Source organism: Osmerus mordax, chromosome 14 (assembly GCF_038355195.1).
Source record: "Osmerus mordax isolate fOsmMor3 chromosome 14, fOsmMor3.pri, whole genome shotgun sequence".
In the NCBI taxonomy this organism is placed as follows: Eukaryota; Metazoa; Chordata; class Actinopteri; order Osmeriformes; family Osmeridae; genus Osmerus; species Osmerus mordax.
This window is the reverse complement of record NC_090063.1, coordinates 8,099,410-8,127,281: the sequence shown is the minus strand read 5'-3', so window position 1 is coordinate 8,127,281 and position 27,872 is coordinate 8,099,410. Positions and strand designations below refer to the sequence as shown.

The 27,872-nt window shown below is 42.0% G+C and overlaps 1 protein-coding gene across 4 annotated transcripts; it reads left to right on the top strand.

Annotated features, from left to right (window-relative positions):
• Positions 1-20: 20 nt before the first annotated feature.
• mapk10 (mitogen-activated protein kinase 10) lies at positions 21-27,467 on the top strand. Of its 4 annotated transcripts, XM_067251153.1 has the most exons (14): positions 21-155; positions 9,302-9,373; positions 10,709-10,878; positions 14,477-14,606; positions 15,678-15,736; positions 16,296-16,434; positions 16,700-16,865; positions 17,538-17,609; positions 19,411-19,593; positions 20,979-21,103; positions 22,087-22,113; positions 23,655-23,718; positions 24,211-24,288; positions 27,265-27,467. In XM_067251153.1, exons 1-14 carry the CDS (start codon positions 153-155, stop codon positions 27,405-27,407), a joined length of 1,431 nt encoding a protein of 476 aa, XP_067107254.1. In that variant the 5' UTR covers positions 21-152; the 3' UTR covers positions 27,408-27,467. The 4 variants fall into 4 exon arrangements, with proteins under 4 accessions (XP_067107254.1, XP_067107251.1, XP_067107253.1 ...); XM_067251150.1 differs by lacking the exon at positions 21-155 and having other exon boundaries at positions 9,312-9,399; XM_067251152.1 differs by lacking the exon at positions 21-155 and having other exon boundaries at positions 9,312-9,399; positions 27,260-27,354.
• Positions 27,468-27,872: the final 405 nt, after the last annotated feature.

The window sequence follows — 27,872 nt, the reverse complement described above, 5'->3', positions numbered from 1 at the left end:
CGGTTACAGTCTATATCTACTCTATTTTTTTCTCGCTTCATTTATCGTTTTTCTCCATCTTGACGTTTATATTCCGCCAATGATAATGTCTCCCGTCGGAATGTTTTGAACAGGACTGTCATCGCACTGGGATCGTCGTTAGCTGGCACGGAATGGTAGGTCGGAGTGTGATGTTGATGCGGGAGCCTACTGAAGGGTGGGGTGATGCATATTGATTGGAGGGAAGGTTAATGAAGTCGACTGATAAAGATGCAACTGTGGAAAGGGACGTTGGCAATAACAAGCCCCTTTTTATATTCTATTCCGCTGATTGTTAGCTAAGTAGCCTTCTAGATAGGTAATTGAAAAGTATTATATTGGATTCGAATGTCTTTAGTCGATTACTGTATGTTGTTGTCCATCAATGCAGATGTTTTTTTCCTCTCAGTTGCATGCTTGTCTAGGTGCACTGTAATGACCTATGGTTATCTTACGTTGCCGTTTAGAATATTAAAAATAAAACCAACAAGGGTAACATTGCTGGTGAATAATGGTCGTTAGTCCAGTTTCTATTATTTTAGAATCAAGTGGCGTATATTTCACATAGTTGAAAGCAATTCACATATTTAATGTTGAAAAACACAGTTTGCATAATAACAAACCTTTCAAACCGTTCACTCAAAATGTTGGCCCCTGACGTACTACATAGATGCACTTGCACGCGTATCACTTGAGTGATGGAAATGGGTTTAGCCAAGTTATGTTGATCTGAAAGAAAAAGAATACCCAGATAGTTCACACAGACTATAATAGTTCATACTATATCTATGTGATTTCCTGTCAAGGGATTACCCAACACCCTTGCAGATGGCAGCTGCACACCTTGTGGTTTAAGATTTTTAGCCATTTATAAACCATGCCTTTGGCATTTGTACATCCAAATATTATGACACATACCAGTAAAGATAAAAAGTTTTTATTTTTTATTTTTTTCTCTCTACCTTCTCTGCCAGGTACAAGGAATACATTAGATTAAGAAGGCAACTTTCAGCATGATACATGTATAAAAATGCACATTTACTTTTTCAATTTTCAGTATAGAGCTGTGTATTTAATCTGAAAGAGAAAAATGTGTAGTTAAGTAAGGTTTTGTTGCTAATTTGTATAGAAATACTGTAAAATATATATATAGGCCAATAGTGTTCAAAGACTGCTGTGCTACTGTAAGTGTGCTATGATGCTAGACATGGACCAAAACCCCGTTGCATTCAAGGGCGAGAAGAAAAAGGTTTTAGAGACAGCAACCTTGTGAGCTGAATTATTGAACAGGCCCTTGTGCATGTTGAAGAGTGTGCTGCAGGGAAAACTCACAGTTATCATTGGTTGAATTGTGTTATCAAAAGACATCCATAACATTTATATCAATATGTTTTGGCTCGATAACCAGATAATGTGTGTAAACTGAAAAGGTTTCATATTTTAATTCTCAATTTTTCTAGTTGTTTCAAATGAGTTTAGGCTACACAAGCCATATCAATCCATTCTGAGGTTTACTGTTGGTTTAGATGAGATATTGGTAAACTAAATCATTGGCATTGATTTTGAGGTTACCCTGCTCCCATTCTCAGTGGAAATGTTCTGCCACTGATGCCATTAATTCAATAATAGCGTTAATTCAAATACAGTAGCCCTGTGCAGTTATGAACATTTTTTGGAATATGGAAGCCTATTGTTTTGGCAATTTGACACCCTGGTTAGCATTAGATGGCCTGGAGTACAAAATTGTCTCTAGTGTTGTGAAATTGTCTCGAATTCAAAGGATTTGAAACAAGATGCTAAGACAAACAAACACTGATTTTGTAAGGGATGTGGACGGGGCGTTCCAATAATTCTAACGGAACAACAGTACTCTGTGTGTAGGCCTACCACCGTCTGGCTAACTTCTAGTTTTCTTGTTTCTACTGTAAAGAGGACACTCATGAATCTCATTGGTTCTCCAACATGCAATGCTAAAACTGATGTCACAAAACTGCCACTACATTTCTGCGTCTCCATTTTGAATCCCAAAAGGAGAAAACAAGCATTCTCATCTGTCATAGTCATCCAACCAATCACCTTCCAGCTTCCAAACAGCCGATATGTGAGAGTTTTGTAAGTCCTGGGATGGTGATTGTACATGATCAATTTCTGTGAGTTTGGAGGTTCCAGTGTTGGCATCTTTCCTGCCATATGATGGATGGTGCCCCTATTTGGCATTTGTTATGGGGACTTGGAATGACTCGGTGCCCATTAGAGGCACATAATTGCTCAGCCAGGGAGTAGAGAAGCCTGAGGCAGTATCAGCCAATCGGCCAAACCAAGTATGGCTCCCTCTCTCTTTCTCTCTCATTTTTCTCTCTATTTCTCTCTGTCTCTTTCTCTCTCTGCCCTCCCGTCCCCCTCTATCTCTTGCTCTGCCGGGCTATTTGACGGCATTATCAGGGGTCTGGACCCACTGCCCCCTCAGCGGCTTGGTCAGAGAGGGATGGGCAAACCTTCCTGACCAGCAGTGGAATGGTTTGTCTACTACATTTTTGCAGGATGTGGGCTTTTTCTATTATAGTGCTAGGTATTGATAATGAACATTTTGTCTAGGAAAATGTATCCCAAGTTCTTACTTTGTTTTAACAGTAAAGCATTTTTGTATCGATGAAGCAAGATCTGGTCTGTGTATTTTTGGTGTCATTGCAGTGATACTTACCATATTGTGGGTCAATAATTCAGAATGATTGAACCAAAAATATGGGCTCCATTAAGCTACTGCGAGTAAATCTGTATCAAAGAGTACAAATGTTTTGGAGAAAGACTGACAAGCACCACGGTCAATGTGTTTGCGCAATTCAACACATTGTGTCATCCTACAAAAGCACCATGCCACCATTCCCGTTTGTCCTAACTACAGTACTGATTGCTACAGCTGACAACTCCAGCAATATGCCCTACTGTGAACTACTGTACAGTTACATAAAAGGATTTAATCTGTGGTGCATGTTTATATTTTTTATAGTGGGCTGACTAACTAAGCTTGTCATTGTGCAGTTGGTTCTGCCCAGTTCCCTGGAGTAGCAGCACATCTGCACATCGGCCTGTCAACGGATTTACAGACTTCATTAATCCTGACAGGGAATATAGACATTCCGGTAGAACGTCATGAAATGATTTGTGCCTAAATGATTTTTTATTTCATATTCCTTTGTTTTTACGGTATTTGTTTTTTAATAATCCAAACTCCACAAGTGCTTTAGATAAGATCATCTCCCATTGTGAAACACACACTACTACAGATGGATTCAATATTGAAATTAGGTCAATTAGGCTTTTGGGATGTAAAACTGGATGAATGAGCGTAGAGCAGCATCAAAAGCTCTTTGCTAAGAAGATTTCAAAGGTTGTTTCAGAAGCCAGAGACAAACAGCAGCAGAGATGTTGCTAAAATTCATATCCACTGTTCATTCATGAACGGAACCTTTGAAAAGGAAAGGCAAAATGGCATTAGATGAAATTACCAGAAATCTAATAGCCTCACAGTGTACCTTAGTTATATTAGTGCTAATTTGTAACATCTATTTGATTGTTTGTGTGGGTGTGTAAAGCATGGCTTAATAAGCAGCTCAGCGGTTACTGTGGGATGTCTAAGTCCTGGCATCTGTGGGATTGTGTTTCAGCCTGATTACAGCTGAGAAAAATAGACAAGTGGGTCCAGTCGCCATATCAGTGCATGTTCGGCATCTAGGCCTCAAAGAACTGCAGCATCAGCAGTGCTGGTTTCCATCCTGCATTAGCATCCGTCACAGGGAGTTGAACAGTGAGGTGAAAGAGAAAGACGGAGAAAGAAATTGTAGAAACAGTTAATGTGTCGATATTGAGGTGGCATTTCTCATATGCTCCATAGGATGGGAATGTATGGCTCAGGGAGTCAATGTTGTTTTCTGGCCTGGGCTTTGGGCCTGCAGCCCCTGAGCCCAGATGGAGGCTGGACTGGGAGGAGGGCTGAGTACTGCAGGAGACACCGAGCTGCTGAACCTTGCAGTCGCAGTGGAATAGAATGGGAGGGGGAGGGGAAAGCAGAGTTAGAGGGAGGTAGGGGATGAGGGAGCGAGAGAGGGAGGTAGAAGTGAGGGAGGGACAAAAAAGAGGCAGAGATGAGGAATTGCAGGCTATCTGTAGCAATATGGATAAAGGGATGGAGAGAAGAGATAGAGGGGAGGATTCACTGACATATTTATGTGATGCATGTAAGCTGCCTGAAAGCCAGACTCTGGTGTCAGGCAGATGAGAGGAAAGGCAGAAGTGTACAGTAAAGCTTTTGCCAGTTTGGCATTGTTGTTGTATACCTGCCGTGTACAGTGACACATATTTGGAAAAGAGTAGTCATTACTCAAGAAATGGAAGGAAGATACAATAATATCAAACCTAAAAATGTGAGAATTATAGTGCACACACATGCTACATTTGACAACAGTAGTCAAATGTCACCAAGTCTCCGTTCTGTCACCAAGTCTCCGTTCTGTAAACAGACCTGTTTGATGGCCATGTTTATTATCGTTTCAGACCATATTTCAAACTGAACAGCACACAACCCAATTAGCCTCCACCTCAACAGTCCCTGCGGATGCCATTAAAGCCCAAGTATCTTCTACTGTATATAGCTGGAGGTGAATGAGGAGGTGGTGTCTATCACTCCTAGTAGAGGAGTTGACATTGACCTTTACACCTGTCAAAGATAAGATGGGAGACAGCTGGAAATAGATGTGCTATGAATGCAAGATGGATGTAGGCTTTATTATTCTGACACCCAATTGTTGCTCACCTCAGAAACAGATTTACCGCTATTGCAGTCATTTTGCTTTTGTGGAAAATAATATTTATTAATCATCAACTGAATTTACTGATGTTGTCGTGTTTAATTCATACTAATCCTAACTCTGTTGCCAATGAGAGGGGTTGTGCTGTGGGGCACAGTTACACAATGTCCTGCTCCCATCCTCCCCTGTTGGGGGTCACTTCCTGTACAATGACCCACTCTGAATATCAACAACCTGGGATCATCAGGGACAGCCCTTAAAACACCAAGATGCAGCTCCCTGCTTTCGTCACCAGCCTGCTTATTGTGACTACAGTTGCATCTGTCCTGCTCAAGCCAATATATGGTTGTGTCAGATTTTTGCGAGTAGCATTGCATTTTGTCACGTGGAATTAAAGTTTCTCTGCATCAACAAAGGTCATCTTTTGAAAATCTATGGTTGTTTATTAGATTTAGGTTATTCAACAACATGATTCCAAATAGTTGGATAAATTACAGAGCTGTGGTCTTAATACGTGGATCACACATATTTAATAGAACTGGTAGACCAGATAACCGTAACCCCCCCCCCCTCCCCCGATACCATTTAATCATGTGAGGTATTCCACTGGATTAAATTATCAGGGATTACACTCTTTGTTGAGGACATAGGTTGACACCATGACCATTCACAGGCACTTTGGTGCCTTCTGCTGAGTGATGAGCCCGGATAATCTAATGACAAGTTCTAAAATATTTATTTTATGTCTATAATTATATCATTATTATAATCTATTGACTGCAGTAGAGTTTTACCGGTGACCACACAATAATCCAAACAGCTAAATGGTTTCCTGTCTCCATGGACTATTTATTATGGTCCAAAGTCTTGAATGCTGTTTTTGAAAAATTGTTTGATTAGGCCTAATTTGAGGAAATCAGCAAGTGTATAAAAAAAAAAGTGTTTACTGTAAATTACGTAATGAGATACTGTGGTGGTAAAGGCAATCTGTACTTTTATTGTAACATATCCAGCTCTAGTGAGTTTGCTTGGAGAGCTATCAAAATCGGGAGGGCTTCTTGGTTTCCACCGGTTGGGCCTGTCATTGGTTGAGCTCTAGAATGACTTACAAGAAGAAAAATCCCCAAAGTAGTTGTTTGATCATTTTGTATAATTAAGGCTCATCACAGACCGTCATTAACTGAGGTCATTAAATCCAAGTGTGTTTTTACTGGATTAACCTTTCACCCAATGTAGCCTCGACTGCTCTAAAAAATACCCAGTGATTGGTAAGGATGATAAAAGGGTATTTGAGGTCTTACTTACTTACTCAGCGCAACATGACGCATTCAACGTTAGGTTTCTGAAATTATTTGCAGGATTTGTAAATGTAGATTTGTAGAGAACTGCAACGAAGAATGTGAATTTATTGGCGTAAATTAGGTTCATGAGGCAATATAATTTAAGTACTTATTTTTTAAAGAGCATGCTGGGTTATTATGTCTGATTAAAAACCAGACTTTTGAGAAAACCATGGAGGTGGTATGCATGATTATAATTTAAATTACAGTTTGTTTACTCATGCAGTTTTTTTTAAGACAGTTCCTTTTTGTATATTCATATACGGCAAACACGATTTCGTGTAGAAACATGTGAGAGGCCAGGTGAACATACGGGAAGCTGTGTATGATAGACATCAAGAAGACTTTATGATGGAAGGTGGTCTCTTTCCTTTAAATGGATGAATAACATTACCCCGTGGATATTTATGCTGCTGTGAGTACACAGTTGATCTCCTCTTCCAGACATTCAACTATTTTGTAAAACACAAGTTGCAATGTGTATGCAGTGTAATGAACATCCTGTTTCTATGGTGCCTTGCAGTGGGGTTGACATACAAAGATGACTGTCCTTGGTGTCTGAATACAAGTTACGTCAGAGCACCAGGAGACTTCTCTTTATGAAGAATGACTCAGAGATCCTTAGGGACATCTACAGCTCCGTCCAAAACTGGAAGTAAACTTAATAGATGTACAAGGCCTTGCACACCCAACACATACAGTACAGTACATTTTCACTTTCACAATTTTCAAATTGTCTTTATTATAAATTCAAAAAGTTCTCACAAGTTTGACAAATGTTACTACACTTATGGGTACAAATTACATGGGAACCTCTTCTCAGTTTGCCTTTGCTTGTCTTTTCCAGAGCTCATGTCTATTTGGTCTGGACAGTGAGCACCATACATTCATGGGGGTCATAAACACATACAGAACATCTCTCGCTGGATACATTTGTCAAACCTGATGACTACACATTTTGAACCTGTTAGTTGGTCCTCTCTGGTACGATCTTCTTGTGGAATGACTATGCTATGTTACACATTTGATTTACAAGGTGAGATGTGAAAATGCACGGAGGAAGGTGTCGCTGGACTCACTCGCTGGGTTACCGTAGAAACTGGCTCAGACATTTGGTGTTATGTGTATGGATGTGTCTGAGCTGATTCATCGTGCTTCCGTTTTGTACAGTCATGAAACTATCATCGTTACACAGGCCTAATTATCAGGCTTTTGTTTCTTAATGGTGCAGCTTTAATATTTATATTCAATAACAAATGTCTATGTCGTTAAATGTGATTCTCTATGATGTCAGACACAGGCTCTTAGTGCTTAAACAACCCTGGTGATGTGAGGTTTCAATAAGTGTTGCAGTTCTTCCCCTCCCCTCCCCTCCCCTCCCCTCCCCTCCCCTCCCCTCCCCTCCCCTCCCCTCCCCTCCCCTCCCCTCCCCCCTCTCTCTCTCTCTCTCTCTCTCTCTCTCTCTCTCTCTCTCTCTCTCTCTCTCTCTCTCTCTCTCTCTCACTCTCTCACTCTCTCTCCTCTGTTTGCTCAGTGATGCTCTCTGTGACTCTGGTGCCAATAAATGTCCCTCCAGACCACCTCTTGTGAGTGTGCGTGAGAGAGAAAGGATTACTCAGGAGTTTAGGGGTTTAAATTGGTCCATCTAATATTCTCTGAGGACAAACACAGACATGGTTGAGTGACTGGTGTTTCCCGCCAAGTAAGTCTCCAAATCTACAGTTGGAATGTGCTAACTACTAATGCTGAAATGTAGCTGGGATGTTAACCCTTCTTGATTACGTAATAGCAGTGGCCCATGTTACAGTAATGTAGCATCTGGCAAGTTGAACACAGTTTATTCTGTAAATTATTATTCCTATCAGGCAAATAGTTTTCCTTGTTTTGTAGAAAAAGGAATGGGCTTAGTGGGAAAAAGAACAAATAAATGTCATAAAGACAATGGTGAAAACAAAAAAGAAGATAAAGTACATCTTTGCATTAAGCTTGTTGCTCCCTTATATTCTTTCCTCCCTCCCCATCTCTTCGCTTTGCTTCTTTTCTCTTCTTTCCTCTCTTGCCTCACCTTCTCCCCCTCCTCCCCTCTTCCCTTCCTCAGCTCTGAGCATGTGGCCTCAGTCAGCCAAGGTGTTTAGTGATAGGTTGCTGCCTTAGAGTCCTTTCTCACTACATTGTGACAACCATCCTTGACAATCCAGCAATGGTTGGGGCCTCTGTTGCCTATGATAGCTATGGTTAGTCAGTTGGTAGGATGTCAGTTGGTAGGATGTCAGTTGGTAGGATGTCATTTGGTAGGATGTATGATTGTTTTGGTATTATGGAGTCCATAAAAAACGGTTCAGCCAATAGTGTACATTAAGAGTGGCAACCATCACATTGTGATGCGACAGTGCTGTTCTTTAAATTGGGTGACCTAAATAACTGGTACCTGAAGTTGTCTCCCATAGCTCTTAAACAACTTCTCTCAGGGTCTCGCTTTAACAGGAGTATGCATTAATAGACTATATGGTTCCAGGAATGGACTTAACTCCAGTTTGGGAATACCTGGGTTCAACAGGGATTGTAGCCCAGCCTTAGTATTGCACTGTCTTCCTGTGGTGATTACAGTCAAACATTTTGATATTGTGAAAGATCTTAAAGGTGGCAAGGGATATTAAACAACAAATTATTTAAGTTGTGCAGATTTTCTATTCTGGTTTTACTGGTTGTCTTTGAAGGTTTCATGAAATATAAAATTGATATATTCTAGAACCTTTCATAATGGGATGTCTTCCCTAGAGAGGGTGAGGATGGGAAGATGGATATGCCTCAAGTCAACCAGAACATAATTAGCATAAATTAGCATAGCCATTTTAAATTCTGCATGACACTGGCTATTCTAGGAATGTTTTTACATCCAAAGTGGAACCAATATATTAGACACATTTTCATCGAGGTGCACTTACGTGCTTCACACTGTTGCAAGACAAACATGGAATCAACAGGATATTGGGAGAATTCTGTATTCATATTTGACATTATTTTAATGCATACTCAACAGCAAACACACACACACACAACACATCTGACCTGTAGTATCATTAGGCTCTCGTAGAACCCTAGCTGATATGTGCTGGTCTCTCCTCTTGTGTTTTTCAGGTATTTATGAGCAGACATTTCTTGTATAACTGCAGCCAACCAATCCTGGATGTGAAGATTGCTTTTTGTCAGGTGTGTGTTCCTTACAGGTAAAAAAGGTACAGTATTCATTTGCTTCCATATTCCCCTTCATTGCTAAATGTTGTAGAAGTGTTTGTGTATGAGAGTATGATGAGCCTTCTGGTGTTTAGAGGTTACTAAAGATTCAAAGGTAAACAGAAATAAACAAACAGTATACTGGTCATTTTTGTTTGTTTGCTAATGACTCTCACTACTGGTCTCATACTATAAATTGCTTCCAAAAATGTGAAATATGAATCATATTGACCTTTTGGTAAGCATAGACCTCTCTGTGTGTGTATCATATTTCACTTTTAGTTTCAAGCCCATTAGCTTTTAAGTATATCATGTAGTAGCATAACATCTCACTTGTGCCTGTCCCAGGTAGCAATACTGATAGATACATTTGGAATAATTCAGTCAAAGTTTAATCAATTGAAGTTCTTACAATCCTCTTCTAATTTCAATGAATAACTACACTGATAACACAACTATTCTCTATAAGTCTCAATATCAAGATCAAATATATAGTCACTAGGAGCATAATGGTTGGCTGCAACAGTCAGGAGTGAGCCCTAAGTTGGAATGTGATCTTTGACAGCGTGGGACCCTCGTTCCATAGTTCTCTATCATCAGAGACAGTGTGCAAGTCAGAGTCCATCTAAAAACCTTATTAAGTTATGGAGGCGTTCCGTGTTCTCATGGAAGAACTGCATTATGCATGCAAGTTTGGATCAATCAAGGAAATTACAGCAATGAACATGTACTGAATGGGTATGGAGATGTTAGCCTATGTGTAAAACTTTAAGGAGTAATTACACTGCAATTGCTTGATTACATTACTCACTGACTCAGGACTATTCATCTCCTCTACAATTACAAAGCACTTAGCAAGGGACTATAAAGATATGTTTAAATGCTGGTGTTAATTAGTCCAATGACACTGCTATTATACAGAGCTGTTTAGTATTGTATTGAGTATAATTGTACGGTGAGTTTGTTGTTCGTTATCCCTTGTCAACCAGGTTTTCCTGGTGCACGTCCTATTGTACAACATAACCATACTTCCCAACCATATTTTTGGTGCACAGAAAATCAGTTTTATTAATGTTTAAAGAATATTTAATCACAGTTCCACTAAAGCCAAAGTCTCCATTATAAAGATTAGTCTCCATCACACACGTTAAACTTTGGTTGTGATTAGCCTATCTAAATAATACTGTACGGTTACTTTATAATTTTGTTGGCATTATCTAATATTAACAGGAACAGGAATGTGGAACAGGACAGTATCTCTCTAGGTTCTTTCAACATCACTAATGGAGTCTTTCTTTTTTATTTCTGCAGGGGTTTGGTAAACAAGTTGATGTGTCATATATCGCCAAGCATTACAACATGAGCAAAAGCAAAGTGGACAACCAGTTCTATAGCGTGGAAGTAGGGGATTCCACTTTCACAGTTCTCAAACGGTACCAGAACCTAAAGCCCATTGGTTCTGGGGCTCAGGGTATAGTATGGTAAGTACACTCCTTCTTTCTTCCTTTTTACAGGCTAACCTAAGAGTTGTGGATGCAATTAAGTCTCAAAGGATGCTTGTTGTGTATGTTGAATGATGGTGTACAGTACTCTAAAGAAGAAAATGTAAATAACAGACTATTTCATTTGAAAGCATTGATGCTAGGGTGAATACCAAATAGATATTTTATACACCAATTGTCTCTCTTACTCTGTCAGGCAAGGGACACCAAGCAAATCTCAATCTCGTATTCAGACAGTTTGTGTGTGTTAGAATTCACCCCACTCAAATACAGAGCACCAATAGCCAAAACTCCTCTGAAGGGAATGTATTCTTCTAGCCCTGCCAAGAAGATGGCCAGAGAGATCAGAGCACGTTTCTATCTTGGGGCTTTGTTAATGTCACACGGCCTTCGTCTGTCGTGTGGAATAATGTAAATGCAAAACGGTGAGCGGGGGATGAAAATATCTGCCGTGTTCCCTTACCAGGAATCTCACAGTGCGGATACTCCATGCACAATGCCCCCCCCCATTCCACCCCCTGTCCCCTGCTTGCCTCATCCTGCCACCCCCCCCCCCCCCCCATATTCCCGCTCCCAGTCCCTTTTCTGTCTCCGTGCCCACCCCCACCTACCCTGTGGCCTCTCATGCCCCCACATTTCCAAAGCTATTGTGTACATTTGCAAAGGAGCTTGGGACAGGGAGGGACTGCTAATACCAAGATCCGGGCGTGTTTGCAGGACGCTTGGTGGCAGGGAGACAGACCCAATCTAATGTTGCTGTGCCTCCTTCGGCTGGGCTGTCACATGGTGTCACAAAGCCCGTCAATGAATAGGATGTACCATGGCTTAACATCTCAAAACATTGATGTAATGTGATCAAGTGTACCTGCAACACCGTTTAAGATGGAAGTTAATCATCTGTTCTTAAAGAATGAGAATTCTCCCTGGTCTGTCATCCAAACTGACAGGCACAGTAATTTAGGACAGGCAGGGTAAAACCGGTATGCACACAGCAATGGACATAAGCAAAGCCTTATCCTGGAATCAACATAATTATGCAATCTGCCTCAGTTATATAATCTGGAGATTTTTGCCTAATGCCTGAGTAGGATCGGAGAGACTTGTACACCCACTGACTGGAGAAGACTGTCCTTGTGTGTGTGTTGTACGTTTTATTTCCTGCTTGTATTCACATCTGTCCACTTATCCTTGTCCACACTTCTGGTTGTGTGGTCGGAGCTCTTAGAAGCCCTATCTTGATGTGAATTACCAGGTACGCCAGTCAGGACATCATCATCATCGTGATTTATTCAGGTTTCTATTGGCCCAAAGTTGTTCATGCCCTCTCACACCTACCTCCCTCCTCTTTGTTGTGTAGACTTATAAATAATTTTGTCATCGGGCAGGTTCCTTGTGTTGGAAGTTGAATATTGTTTTTATATTTATATTAACTATACTATACTCCAAGTATACTATACTATCCAAGCTGTTGAAATCCCATTGCGTTTGATTACTTTCTTTTTTATCTTTTTTCTTTTCTTTTATGCTGTACCAGTAGCAGTATAGGTTATGTTTTGGTAATGACCTACTGGAAATAAGCATTTATGTCTAACAGACATCTCAGCTAGATATTTAGTAAATATCTAGCTTTAAAGTAAATGAATTGTACGCAAACACGTTACTGGATTTATCTGTAAAATATGATGTGTTCTAAATATTATATATTTTCTATAACCATTCTTTGAAGAGCACTTCAACAATTTCCTTATGTTCATAGTCTCTTATCGTTTTTTCCCCTAAAGTGGTCGTCAAGTATGCGGCCCCTAAACCATATCTCAGTGTCCTGCAATCCCAGAACTTTCCATAGAGGTGTTTCTTTATCATTCACAGCTGCCTGCCCCTACTCGATCTAAGCTTTAAATGTCTTTCTGTGAGGACTCCTAACCACCTTGGCCCATAGGCATTAAACCTTTCAGTTGCTGTATCCGTGACAGCGCTGTTCTAGAGTTTGTGTCGTAAGAGTGCCAAAAGCAGCGATGACTCAGACTAGTGTTATGGTTCCTCTGACTCCCAAGGCTCCTGTGGCAAACAAAGACGAGTCTGAACAGTCAGGCCTGACTGCACACGGACATGATCATCTGCCTTCTCCTGTTCACCTTAAACTGCTGCTGGGATCGTACAGGCCAGTACAACCACCCTTTGGGTCCCAAGTGTCAGTGACTCTGAAAACTGTGGTATTTCAATGTCACGGTATATCCAAGAAAATGGAATAGCGAATACATAAGAATAACTAAAACAGGATTTTTAAAAAGTATATAGTATTGTTACATTAACTGGGATTACTCAGAAGGAACAGTCAAATCTAAATAGGAAGAGGTACATATACATATATTTACTGTATAAAACGTAATGTAGATGTGACATGTTGTATTCCTTTTGAGATGTTGTGTGTGAGACTGAGTGTGCATGTGTGTGTGTGTGTGTGTGTGTGTGTGTGTGTATGATGGAGAGTTATAGAGAAAGACAGGTACTCTCCTGATTCACTTCCCTCTCATCCCCATGAGGCCTCTAAACAGGATGTCTTTTAAACCTCTCTTAATCCTTTAATGGTTTCATTCATGACATTGTGTACCAAAGCAACCAAATGACTGATCATATAACTTCTAACCTGTGTTATAAGTCATCAGGCCCTGCCTGCTCTGTGCCTCTTAGCTGCTGCTGTTGCATGGTTAGAGACGGGGCTGTGTTCTGCTGGGCAGAGGCCGAGCAGACTGACATGGAAGCAAATAGGTTGAATACGTTCCCCTTAAACGCATAAAAGCATAAAGTGGCTGTAATTTGAGCCTAAGGGACTGTCAACCGTGTTCAGCGAGCACCACCCTTTGGAGTACAATGAAGAGAGGAACACTTACAGGGGTAAACATACATCTGCGACTGTCTACTCCGACAAGGCATCCTCCTTTCTCCTCATGTCTCGCTCTCTCTCGGAATCCTCAAAAACTGTCCTTCGTAAGTCATTACCATGACAACAACTGCTGGCAAACTCCAGAAGTGCCTTAGTCACAGTGGAATGAACATCTCAACGGTTGGTGGTAAAAGGCAGCCTGGCATAGCGCCGCGCTGCATTGCAACAATGTACTCTCGTATTATCGTTATTAAATAAAGTGTCAGTCATGAATAATCTCCATCGTACTGGACTCTACCTAGTGTTATGTTTCAGCATTGCCTACACTCTGTGTCTTGCGAAGACAGAAGAAAGAGCTGTTGCTAAGGCTAAATCTATGCTCCTGTGTTGTTGTCCCCCCCAACCAAATAAACAATGCAGTGTATGCCTCATATAGAAGATTGTTTTCACAATGACTGCCCTGGGTCCCTCTATGGGACACCCATACACACAACCCCTAATACTGTTAGTCAATAATCTCTTAAATGCACAGTCATACTGCTTTTTCAACATGTCATCAGTGTGTGGAAGTCAATAGCTGACTACAAAAGAAATCCATGCCTATGTACATGTCTGCGTGGAGCTGTCTAAACAACAATGGCTCCTGCAACCTGTTTTAACTGTGTTCTGTCATTCTCTCGTGTTCTCTCGCAGTGCCGGCTACGATGCCGTCCTCGACAGAAATGTTGCCATCAAGAAGCTGAGTAGACCCTTCCAGAACCAGACCCATGCAAAGAGGGCGTACAGGGAACTGGTGCTCATGAAATGTGTCAATCACAAAAATGTGAGTGTAAAGAGTGGGAATGAGGGTTGAAATGCTTTTGTTGAACAATGTTGTCTCTATGTGTTCAACAGACTTTTATTGCCAACATGTTTCTATTACCATAGAATATGAGGGGATTATTTCCACTGCTATGACCCACCATATTACTGTATTTTCTACTCAATACATGAGCTATTGAGGATGGATAGATAGATGTAAGAATTCCTGATCCATTAGTGGGTCAGACTGAACCACCAAAAATATGCCCTTGGTCTGATGGAAGAGAGGTAAACTGGACAGTGTATTCATATTGTGATCTTCTTTTCAACAGAAAAAATGCAATTGAAGACTAATTTAGATAGCTATTGATATAGAAGTCCAGTTAATGCTGCCTTGAAAGATAAAGAAGCTTGTGTTCTGACTGGGCTGAATTTCTTGCCTCAGGAAATGTAGTTGATGGAAATTGTACAGTGATTCATATAAACTACAGGAGAGGAAGAGGGGAGGATGAGTTATGGACTATAAGAGCTCTGAGGCATGGGTGTCATCCTCACAATGCAGCAGTTCTTCTCTCCCTTCATCTCTCACTCTTGTCACTCTTTCTACCCTCTCACTTTGTCTTTTGGTCTTTCTCCATCTGTGTCATTCTCTCTCTCTCTCTCTCTCTCTCTCTCTCTCTCTCTCTCTCTCTCTCTCTCTCTCTCTCTCTCTCTCTCTCTCTCTCTATCTCTCTCTCTCTCTATTGATTTCTTTTTCCTGTCGCCTCTCTCTGTTTTGTTCTTGATCAAGGTCATTTTCATCTCACATTCCTCCTTTCTTTACTTCTCTAACCCCTTTTTTTCATTCATGGGGCTTGAGTGTGTGTCCGTGTGTCTGAATGGTAATATTGTCTTTCTTACTGTAAATGACTTCTACTGTATTGCCTATAGCACCTGCAATGTGATACATGGTTTCTAGAACTAAGCTTATAAGGCTAATACGCAATTCCTTGTTGAAAAGTAAACAACATATGATTAGATGGGCTTTGCCAACAGGATTTACGATTGTGGATGTATGACTTAAAATGGATCCCTCTCCCTTTTCTTTTTCCAGATCATCAGTTTGTTAAATGTTTTCACACCACAGAAATCTTTAGAGGACTTCCAGGATGTGTAAGTAAAACTAAATACTTTATTACAACAAAATGTTTTAAGGATGAATAAATCTGGGAGAATCAGGAGAATGCTGACATCAGATGTAGACAAAAACCTCATTATTTAGATTTTATATGATCTCATATTCAATCTTTTTCAGCAACGGTTGATTTGATTACATAGATTAAGGAGTCTTTTTGCATCTCAGACTGTATTTGCACATGGATTCTCGCCAAGTCTAAGTGCTGGTGGTGTAACAGAAGCTGCAGGCAGCTTGTCTTCTTACTGAATGATAAATGAGTGAGATCAGTTCCAGTTCAGAATGATATCCAACCACTGCAGAGGAGACCCATATGATTAGTATTCTCTCTCTGCTTGAAGCCTTGTCTGCAGCAGCTGATTTAAATCTCTCTGTTGATAAAGTCTCATACATAAATCTCACATGCGACAGATCGCAACATATATGTTGTATGGCCAGGAGATATTCTCCATTTCACTCTCATATAATTGAGAAAAGATGTATGCAATATTTGTATTTTATTGTTATTTTTTTGACAACTTTCTGCTGTGGTACCAGGTACCTAGTGATGGAGCTTATGGATGCCAACCTGTGCCAGGTGATTCAGATGGAACTGGACCATGAGAGGATGTCCTACCTGCTGTACCAGATGCTATGTGGCATCAAGCACCTGCACTCAGCCGGCATCATTCACAGGGTGAGAGACGAGATCTGTAACATAGAAACTCTATCCGACCCTCAGTGAATAAAACCAACATTTCCCTTTCATCCTATCCTCTGGCGTAATGTGATGTAATAGGATGTGTTAGATTAAGACTATTAATACCATCTGCCGTATGAGCTTGGTGAAGCAAAGGCAGCTCTAACTGGCATTGTGTTTGAGTAGGACTCTTGACCGGAAGAAATGTCCTAACAATTGTCTGCTAACAGATTTCTTTAATGTTGTTTTGTTTTAACGACAGGACCTGAAACCCAGCAATATAGTGGTCAAGTCTGACTGTACGCTGAAGATCCTGGACTTTGGTTTGGCAAGGACTGCGGGGACCAGCTTCATGATGACCCCCTATGTGGTCACACGCTACTACAGAGCCCCTGAGGTCATCTTAGGAATGGGCTACAAAGAGAACGGTGAGACTGCACTAGTTAGTGTGTGTTCTCCCTCAGAAGTCTTTACAGTCCTTAGGTAGATGCAACCGTAATAAAAATGGATGGCTTGGGCCAGCACTTTGACTAATAACACATCTGGTTCTCCACATCTGTCAGCTTTGAAGCCTGGTTGAGCAATTTAACACTGCTGACCAACGTTTAAACCCCTTTTGTTATCAACATGTTTTAAGATGAGCGGAAATCCTTAGGCTGTGTAGGGGGTATGAGAGACTCTTTCCACCGTATGGGTTTGTAAATAAATGTGTGTATCAAATTTCAGGTAAATAAACTAGCAACAGAGATACATTAATCTGCTTACCTCCTGCATTTGAGTTCTAGCCTGCACTAAGGCTCGATAGCCATACTCACCACATTAATACAGTGGACAGGATGGCCCATAGGCTAGAGTCTGTAGCTTTTATTGTCGCAAGTCATACCTCTGGAGACACTGCTGGCTTTCTACCTCTCTCTCTCTCTCTTTCTCTCCTTAACAGTGGAATGGTCATTTTTTTCTGGGTGCTAAATCTGTTTTACTAATTGTTGTCTTTAAGACCTTAATCAAATAACTATCTCCTCTATTTCTGTCAATGCTAACCTCTGATCTTTCTTCTTTACCGCATCCCTCCTTCTCACTCCTTCCCTCTGTACCTGCAGTGGATATATGGTCGGTGGGATGCATTATGGGAGAAATGGTGCGCCACAAAATCCTCTTCCCTGGTCGCGACTGTATCCTTGCTAACATACAGGAATGACTGGCCATTGATCTAATAAGGTTGACTATGATTAATTACAGAGTTGTGCATGTTTAATACAATGTGGATGCAATCTGTAGGTGTACTTACCAATATTTTAAAAGAACAACATGAATTTCAAAAAAATATACTCCTACACATATATAATTGGATTCCATTCGCTCTCCTCAAAGAGTCTTGCCAAAAACAATGAAAAACAAAAGTTTCTGAAGTCAAATGAGGCACAGTATTGTTGTGTGCAGATAATCGGTGAGGCCCAAACACCTCTCTATTTGTAACATATTTCTCTCAGGCTTGGTTTTCAGGTAAATCAATACCTGACCTACTCATCTGTTTGGTTCTGAGGGCGTAGCGCTAGTAATTCTAACCAAACCTTGCTACCTGGTGTCTGGCTTTATAGCATCTTCATAACACTCCTAATAATCACAATCACCATGATTTCAGTGCAAGGTGCATGCTGTGCTACAACGACACAGAAAATAATCTAAGACTAAAAAACTTCCTATGTTCGACCTTATAGTTTGGCAGCCTATTGATGGAGAACCTGAGGGCTGTTAGGATTCATTTTACCAGCATACAAGTTTTGCATCATCTAGTGGGTGGCTATCCACACCTTGTTACTGGCTACCAGCCATGAGAATAGAATACTTCAGGTCAAAGAAGCTAAAAGAGAAGGAGTTGTGAGTTTACTCAAACATCTCGATGTGTGTAGGTGTTGGTAGAAAAACATTTGAAGAAGGAAAAGTGGAATTGAGGGATGTGTGTGGGCGGGGTGCGTTAATGCATCCATACATGTCTGTTCGTGTGTGTGTGTTTGTGTGTGTGGTTACAGTGGACATGTGGTCAGTGGGCTGCATTTTTGGAGAGGTGATAAGGGGGACAGTGCTGTTCCCTGGCACCGACCGTATCCTTGTCTCTCTCTGCTCTCCAGCTTTGATTTCACACATATCACTCTCTGTATGTGGGACATAACTGGTCGCTTTAGTGAAATTTCATGCCATTAGAAAAGCAAATGACAAGCCTATTCGATTTAGGACAAAGGTTATGCAGGTTCTTTACATTTTTGCAATTGAACACAGAAACCCTTTGCATTAGAAATCTATAAAAGCTAGCTATACGTGTGTGAATCTGGCGGCTAACTAGACACCCATGGATAAGAGTTTTAGTGAGTCCCCACAGCTTTTATCAGCATTGTGTGAATTCCCAGTGTCAGCGGGGACAAAGACGAGGTGAAATGGCTTACGTTCTTGCAAGATGAGGTAATGCTTCTCTCTGAACACCCCTGTGAGAACACGGAGACTTGGGGAGGAAAACAGCCTTTCCTTTAGCTTCCTTTCCCCCACCCATCACACACAGACACACAGACACACAGACACACACAGACACACACCACAACAACAAGGCCCTCTCTCTCAACATCACAATGAAGTAGACTGCTCTTCACCTCTGTTGCCAATGTCAACATAAAGTCTGAAATATTATTTTGCTATCTACACCATAAGCACACATCACTTTTATCTCACTGAACCTGGCATAAGAGAGCAGTTTAAATCTACTAAGTTTTAGTGGAATCCTGGAAAGCATGGAGGATTGCCAGAGGAAGAAGAGCCAAGGAGAATGTACGCACGTCGGTGTGAGAAAAATCAAGCAAAACGTTATCAAACAACTCCAGTCTTTAGCATGTACGAGATGAGGCCTGGGTGTCTCCTAGCCTGCAAGACAAATGAGATGCAGGAGCAGGTGTGTGTGGATTTCTTAACCTCCCTCACCACCAGATATTGACCAATGGAATAAAGTAATTGAGCAGCTGGGCACCCCTATGCCAGAGTTCATGAAGAAGCTGCAGCCCACAGTGAGGAACTACGTGGAGAACAGACCCAAGTATGCCGGCCTCACTTTTCCCAAACTCTTCCCTGATTGCTTATTCCCGGCTGACTCAGAACACAACAAACTCAAAGGTAAGACAAGGTTCCTTGTGTGTATTCTGTGTGTAAAATGTTACACTGTTTTACTTATGATGCCCAATACCCAGAGCACTGGATTTATACAATTCTGTCTCTGCTTAAACTCCTGCACTCCTGTGTCCATGTGATATAGATACAGTAATCAGTCTTTAACCAGTTTTTTGTATTGTAGTTATCTCACTAGCACAGCTCCCATTTTCCTTGGCAACATGAATTAATTGGAGCAGGGACAACCCCATTCATTTTTTATGAAGGAGGAAACTTTAAAATCCCACTGTTTTGAACTAAACTCATGCCGTGAGATAAGGAAATCTGCTCCTGTGGTGCTCTGCTTTGACATCAAAGCCGAGTCTGGAGACATTTACAGGAATCATTTTTGTATTCTGACTTCCAGCTTTACATGCAGGAATTAATCGAATACACCCACTGAGGAGGCAGCCCCAGCCCCAGCTCTAGTCCCAGCCCCAGTCCCAGACCCAGTCCCAGCCCTAGCCCTAGCCCTAGCTCTAGCTCTAGCCCCAGCCCTAGCTCTAGCTCTAGACCCAGCTTAAGCCTTACCCTCACCTCAAAAACCCCACTCGAGACCACTACCAGCATTGAGCCTAGGCATTAGAGCAGCACTACTGTGTTTTACTGTGTCGTATTTGTAGGGAGTCTGGGAAGCCTCATGAATACTGGAAGTGAGGCCCAGCATTTGATCATACCTAGCCGTGTCAGTGGGGAGGGAGTGAGTCAGATAGGCGTCCATTTTGGAGCTAGTGCTGGCTTCTAGCTGCTGGCGTGTTGATTCAACAGGATGCTGGTGATGAGGAAGTGTCCAGCTCATCCGCTCAGCTCTGCTCTGTTACTCAAAGCTATTTATAGTGTAGAAGGTGCGTGGGAGAATGTGTTAGTGGGAAGAGCATAGCAGCTCTGTTTTAGTGCGTGTGAACAGGAGGCACAGATGGACTGGTGGCGTTCATTCTTCATATGCAGTATGTCAATAAAACAACATGTGACACGTCTAGTGAATGTGAATTATTCCATGATGAATACCCATAAAAATATGACAGAAAACACATTGTAGTTCATAGCAATATCTGTTAATTGCTATAGATCCAAAGTTAATATCTTGCTCTATATTGCCCTATTGGTCCAACATTTATTTGTCCAACCACACAGCTCCTGGAGATTCTTCTGGAATAGGCTGCTATGGAAACTAAGCCCAGCTTAATGTTTGATTGACAGTTGGAAATTGGTGATCGATCTTACAGTCCTCGCTTTCTGATTCTTGTATACGGAACATTCCTTTCTCCCTCGCTCTCTCTTGCTCTCTCCCTCCCTCTTTATTTGTCTCTTTCTACCTCTGTCTCCCTCCTCCTCCACATTTGTCTCTGCAGCCAGCCAAGCCAGAGACCTGTTGTCTAAGATGCTGATCATCGACCCTGCCAAGCGGATATCAGTGGACGAGGCCCTGCAGCACCCCTACATCAACGTGTGGTACGACCCAGCCGAGGTGGAGGCGGTGAGTAGGCTTCCAGAGGAACTCTCTGGTGCCTCATTGATTTGTAGCCCTAGTCTAATCCCCTCCCTCTGTTCTCATTTAGTCAGGACTGGGTACAAATGCCTAGTGTTTGCACTAGAACTTTTTTGATTTGAATGTGACAACACATGTTTTGGTAATAAGGTGGTAGTCACCCAACCTATATGGTCTATGGGAATTGTCCAGTCAGTACATTTGTTAAGTTTATAATTGTTTGATCCTCATCTCATGTTTGTTTTTTGTTTGTTTTTGTGGTTTGACCTTTATGGCCATTCCCCTATTTACCTAGGACAGGCTTAGTAACATTGTTAGTGCCAAATTCAATTGGAGCCAACTCACAGTCTGACTACTTTGAGAAAATTGTCTAGTTCCCCCTGTAAATGAGTTACTGAAGCAGTGCTATAATTGATTATGGATAGCATAAATCAGGCATTTTATAAGTTGTTCTGGTTAGGTGGTAAAGTCTAACTTTTTAATCAGACCTTGATCAATGTAAGATGACAGTGAGGTTGGGAAAGGCATCTGCAGACCGTTTATAGCCTGAAATCTTCCTTATGCTCAGGCTGCATCTCAATATGTTCAGTGTATTATCGATGAGCTCAAATGCACAGTAGTAGCCTACAGTACAAACTGCATATTCTCACATGCCTCCATCACAAAGATGAACATCTTGGTTTCAGGAGACAGGAATATGAATTTACAGTATCATGTATGTGTAAATGTATATATTTAATTTATAGCATGTCTCATCTTTTGTGGAAACATGTATTTTAGATCATCAAACTAAAATTTAAAATGTTGCCTTCCATGATATTCTATTACGTACTGTAGTTACCATGTTGATGACTATTATTATAACATTTGAGAACAGATGTCATTATATACTGGCCATCTATGGCACTTTTCCTTTGACGCATGTTCTGCTGTTTTTCCCCCCTCTCTATTGTCATTTCATGCTGATGAAGGCCAGAGATCTCGTCCAAATATCCATGGTAAATAACAGCCGTCCTATCTCAAGGCAATGTCTCCTGCCGTGGAATATTTATAAGAAATACAGAGGGCACGTGATCAAACACACAAAGAACATACAAGGTTGCCGTTTATAGACTGGTAGCTGTACTATCAGACTGAGTCTTGTCCAGACTACACGTGTGTGACACAGAGGCCAGGTGTTTATATGCATGTCGTTTGGCTGAGTCCTGATGGCAGTCTAGCACATTACTCTTGCTACAGCCATGGTAAACTGATGCCAATTGGGTGTTTTTGCACGTGGTTTTGCATGTGCGTCAAATGTTAAGGTTTACACGTGCCCGGACATACATAAACAGAATACCGTTTATCTCTCACCATGTCCATTCTTATACATGAAGATTGGTACACTAAAAACGGTTTGTTTGAAAATGGTTTCCGTTGTTAAGGAGAATTCACCCATTTTCAATAGGATTTTCACTATATAAACATGATGTACAGTAGATTGATGTGTTATAGCATGAATCAATTGTGTGACTTCCAGTGAAAGGTAGTAATTGGTCCAGTGATAGCCCTTCAGAGTGCATGTGTAGACCACACTAATAAGCTCATCTCAAGGTCTCATGCCAGTGATTTCTCTTGCATCCCCTTTAGGGGAGTGTTGCCCAGACTGACAGAAAGGCTCAGTGATAGTGTCAGAATGAAGGGGGGAGGAGGAAGTGATAAGGAGAGCAGACGGCTATCACTCATCATGTTGCCTAATGGCAGTAGGGCTGTGTTGTCTGATGGACAGCCCTATGGCACACTAATGACACTATCAGGTGGACCTGTGAGAGGTGGCTGGACGACCCGAAGGAGATTTATTCTAGCCACCTGTCAATCACCTGGAATGAAAGTCATCATATATGGTCCTGGTTGTAGATAGCCTTGGGCATCATTGTTTGTTGGTAATAGTGTGCATTCTGTACCGTCTATCCTCCTTTATAGTGGCTCTGTCATTGATTTTGTGCAGTGGCTTCCACAAATTTCAACCTAGTTTTTAAAGTTGGTGCAGAAAAATAGTGTACATACAATTTCTGTCCATCTTAGTATCAAAATGGCCATTGTCTTATTTCAACAACTGGGGGAAAATGCAACTTATGTTATTGCATTTATGAGTGCAATCTTTGTTTCTTCCATACATCATCTCACCTCTTACCATCCCCACCCACCACTGTATTGTGCCTTATTGTACCATTGTTCCCATAACCGTACCCTGATACTGGTGTGCTGGTCTCCTCTGTCATACCTGTGTCTGGGTTCAATGGAGTTTACTGTTTACTGTACTTTTTCATGTACTCTTGTTACTTGAAACTGTGTTTTACCTGGCTTTAAAAATTTCAAACACCATTGTACTGTCAATTATGCTTGGAGAGGGGGTGGGAGCAGTGTGCAAAATTTCTACAAGTCTGAAGTCAAGTTGGTCAATGGTCGCCTCTATGTTGACATGCTAGTTGTTGAGGAACCCAGTTCTGGTAAACAGTAAACAGGTTGTAAGCCTCTGTGTCTCCTCCCCTTCCCTCAGCCCCCGCCGCAGATTTACGACAAGCAACTGGATGAGAGAGAACACTCCATAGATGAATGGAAAGGTAACAAGGGCACATCACCCATCCAAACACCTGACTCCAAGGGGGAATCTCACAGCCCAGTTGTTTCTGTTGAGTAAATGCTATTGGTCGGTTTCCTCCACTATCAATTATTCCTCAATTCAGGGGCGTAGGTTTGTTTTCAAATGTGGGTGGGACAGCTTTTTTAATAACTTAAGATGCAGCTGTTAAATATAATGTTCTTAATTAAAAAGTGGGGGAGGACAGATGTGCTGTTTTTCTCAAAGTTGGTGGGTTGATGTCCCACCCATGTATAATGAAACATACTTCCCTGCCCTCATTTATTTTTTCTCAGTGTCTGTGAGTAGCCAATGACACAGCATTATATCAGTGGATATACACAAACTTTTCCAATTAGTCTGCGGCCCCAGAGTGATGATTAGTGAGAGGGCGCAGGGGGAAGCACAAAATTGATTTTTCCTTGTTTCTTTTTCTGTCTTTTTCATCTGATCTTTTTTCCTCCCTCTCTTTCAGAACTAATCTACAAAGAGGTGATGAACTTTGAGGAGAGGACGAAGAATGGCGTTGTGAAGGGACAGCCATCTCCCTCAGGTACTCTCAGTGCATAACCCTAAACACTCTGTAAGTGGATCTAATTAAAACTAATCCGGTTCTCCCTATAACTGAGAAACCCATTGTGCGTTGCACCATATGTCCTTGTCTCTCATTGTGCTTTTGAGACAAATACTATTTTATTTGATTTCAGTATAATCTATGTATGTGAAAGTTGCTTATTATATACAGTACATTAATGGATTTCATGCATTAATCAAGTACTTTGATGAAGTACAAATTATATAAAATAGACAAATGGTGATAAACTGTGTATGCATAAAGCTGGTAAATTATAGATTATTGCTACTTGTCATTGCTGGGTTTGGTGTATATTTATGTACAATTTGTTCTTTTGATGAGATTCTTTGTGTTGTACCGTGTTGTTGACATCTGTGTGTATGTGTAGACATATCATGTTTTAAGGTTGGTGTCGTCGGTCCATGTTCCCTCAAAGTACACTGCAGCTACACACTCTGAATTACTCAGCAAGATGACCACCACTGCGTTCTCTCCCAAGAAATCTGTCGTGCTCATGAATAACCACTGGAGGGCAGTGTATGATCATTTCTCAATTTGGGTCTCTGTAGCATGATGGCGTCTGTCCAGAGTGCCGTGCCGATTTGGGAAAAACAACTTGAAAGATTCAGAAGCTGTACAGAAGATGTTCATACAAAGGCTTGTTGAAGTTGTCTGTAGGTCTGGTCAGAGATGGCAGTTGAGAACATAGGCACGTAACGAAGGCTTTTATTCATGACTCCAAACTAGCCTGCTAACTGCTCTCTGGGATGGATTTAGTCCGCAGTGCGATAGCCCACCCTCCCCTTCCCTGTCTTCATCTCTTCCCCTGGCCTTCTCGCTACTGAATGTACACATGCCTCCCCTTCTCCCTTTCCTCATTTCTCCCTCCCTCCCTCCCTCCCTCCCTCCCTCCCTCCCTCCCTCCCTCCCTCCCTCCCTCCCTCCCTCCCTCCCTCCCTCCCTCCCTCCCTCCCTCCCTCCCTCCCTCCCTCCCTCCCTCCCTCCCTCCCTCCCTCCCTCCCTCCCTCCCTCCCTCCCTCCCTCCCTCCCTCCCTCCCTCCCTCTGTCCTCCCTGGGTGTGTAATTAAGCAGATGGCTTGGCCCAGTGCTGAGTGGGGCAGACGCAGTGCAGCTAAGCTGCCCCAAACGGCAGTATTTCACCGCAGTGAGAGGCGGGAGCTCCAGAGACAGCACATTGGCACTTGCATGGTGATCTATGCGCTAGTCCTGTGTGGAAACACATAACATTATACAAAGAATACAATATTCTGTGTTTTGGGAGGGATAACTTGGTGGTTCATTGGTCAACAGTCAGATAATAACTTTCAATGGGCCTGTTTGTCTTTTATGGCCTTGAAAAATTTAAAACCAGGCTGAAACAGGCTTGACACTCGCTGGTGTTTTTGTATTCCTTCAGGGAGTGGACCAGCTGCAGTTGTTGTTGCGGATGAAACTACTGGTTTAGATTAAACCCACTACAGAGACGGTTAGAATCAATCCCATACCATAAATCCTGATGTGACTTGTTTTATTGTGGGTCAGCTGAAATGGCTAACACTGTCCTTCAGACACTCTCCTCCCCCAGAAGTTGACACATGAACAGGAAATTTATGGTCTGCTTAGGGCATCCGAGATGTTCTCTGTACAAATCACCTGACCATTGGAATGCTCTGGACTGAAAGAGATCGTTTTAGCAAAGACCCTCACTTTTCCTCTTGACTGGTTTTGAAGAGTACAAGTTCACATGGACATTTGCTATATGACACAGGATTCAGAAGTAAAGTATCACGTAAAAGAGATACGGAGGTAAAACAGCTCAATATGTTACATCTTACTTCTTAATGTGTCAACATTTAGACGCCTTCAATTATAAGAAGTTAAAAGAAGATCATCAATAAGGGCAAGGCCTGAAAGTCATATTAAGTGTAACTGAATGTATTCTCAGTTTTGCAATGGATAAATGAATCAGCCACGTCCTCCTGCATTGTGCAATGGGAGTCGTAGTTCCGTTTGATCCTCTGTCTGAAGAATGTCTGTGCCTGCACACAGTCCCAAAGACTCAACAGGAGGCTACACTTGACAAAATGTCTGCTGTAAGAAAATAGTCCAAGACCAGAAAAGAACATAATCTTACACAGTCCCTGTAAGGTTCCCCTCAGTTTCTGCTGCTGTTTGACAGAGGCGATCCCCGCTAGCTTTGTTTTCCTCATCTGTTTACAGACTGAGCTGTCATGGAGGGGAGTGTCACAGAGAGCCAAGCCAAGTCGTTTCAAGATTCTCATCTAAATCCCTGACATCAGAAAAGTGGAAGTGAAATAAAAAATGAGTGCACCTGAAGTGCAGCTAGATGTAACTGCCCTGCCTATCCCCTACACAAGACTGCAAAGCACCACGAAGCGCCACAAAGCACAAGTTCGAGAATGAGATGGTATCTACCGGAAGCGCATTTGTCCGCGCCGGTCATCATTGTGTATCACTGCTGGTGGAAACAGCCTCAGGCCCAAATGTAAGCTTTGCAGCACATCACAGCTCTTTGCAGCCAGTAGATTCCTGCCATAAGACTCTTTGGCCATCTCACAACCTACAAAATAGCCTAGTACCTTAATCTATGAACAGCAACTGATTCCTGTTATTGACATAGACATGTCCTGAAAGAGAGACACAGAGGGAACTTGGACTGGTCTGACCCCAACCTTAACCCCCCCCCCCCCCCCCCCCTCTCTCCTTCCTCCTGAGACACTGGGATAGTCAGGGGGCGGTGCTTGGTGTTCTCTTTTTAATGTTGAGTCAAATGAATTGTATTCAATGCTGTTCTAACTGATCCCAGTGCAGCAAAACAAATGCCTGTGAGACATAGAAGGCGTTGTTGTTTTTCTGTTGCCCTCTGTGCGCGCAGTCTTCCCTCGGGCTCCTGTTCGTTGTAACCCCCTGCTGCCGTTGCTTCCCTCAGCGCAGGTGCAGCCGTGAACAGCAGCGACAGCCCCCCCCCGTCCTCGTCCGTCAACGACCTCTCCTCCATGTCCACCGATCAGACCCTGGCCTCAGACACCGACAGCAGCCTGGAGACCTCCGCAGGACCGCTGGGGTGTTGCAGGTGACTAGCCGCCTGCCTGCGCAACCCCGTGTTCTTCAGGAGGTGAAGAAGGCCCCTCCCCCTCCCCCCCACAACAATCCAATTGACTGGCAGACAAATTATCTAAATATGAATGACGGAAAAATAGATTACGGAGATAAGAAAACCTTATTGTGAAGAAAAGTGAATCCGAAATTATTTAAGCCTGCGCATTTTCATTCAAAAAGAGAAAGGTATTTATGATAAATCTAATAAACAAGCTGAAATATATGTTTATGAACTTATAGTTGCTTTGCTTAATGTCTCCCTTCTTGTATATGGCATCATAAAAAAACAGACGCTTAGACTGGCATCTTTCTGTAAAGTGTAAATTGATTGGTTGGTACATCCAATACCTTGAAAGCGTCTGTGCTTAAATCACTGTGGCAAGGTGGGTCCTGTTGTTCTTGACCTCCACACCCCCCTCTCACCCCCCTTTGTGATGGTGCTG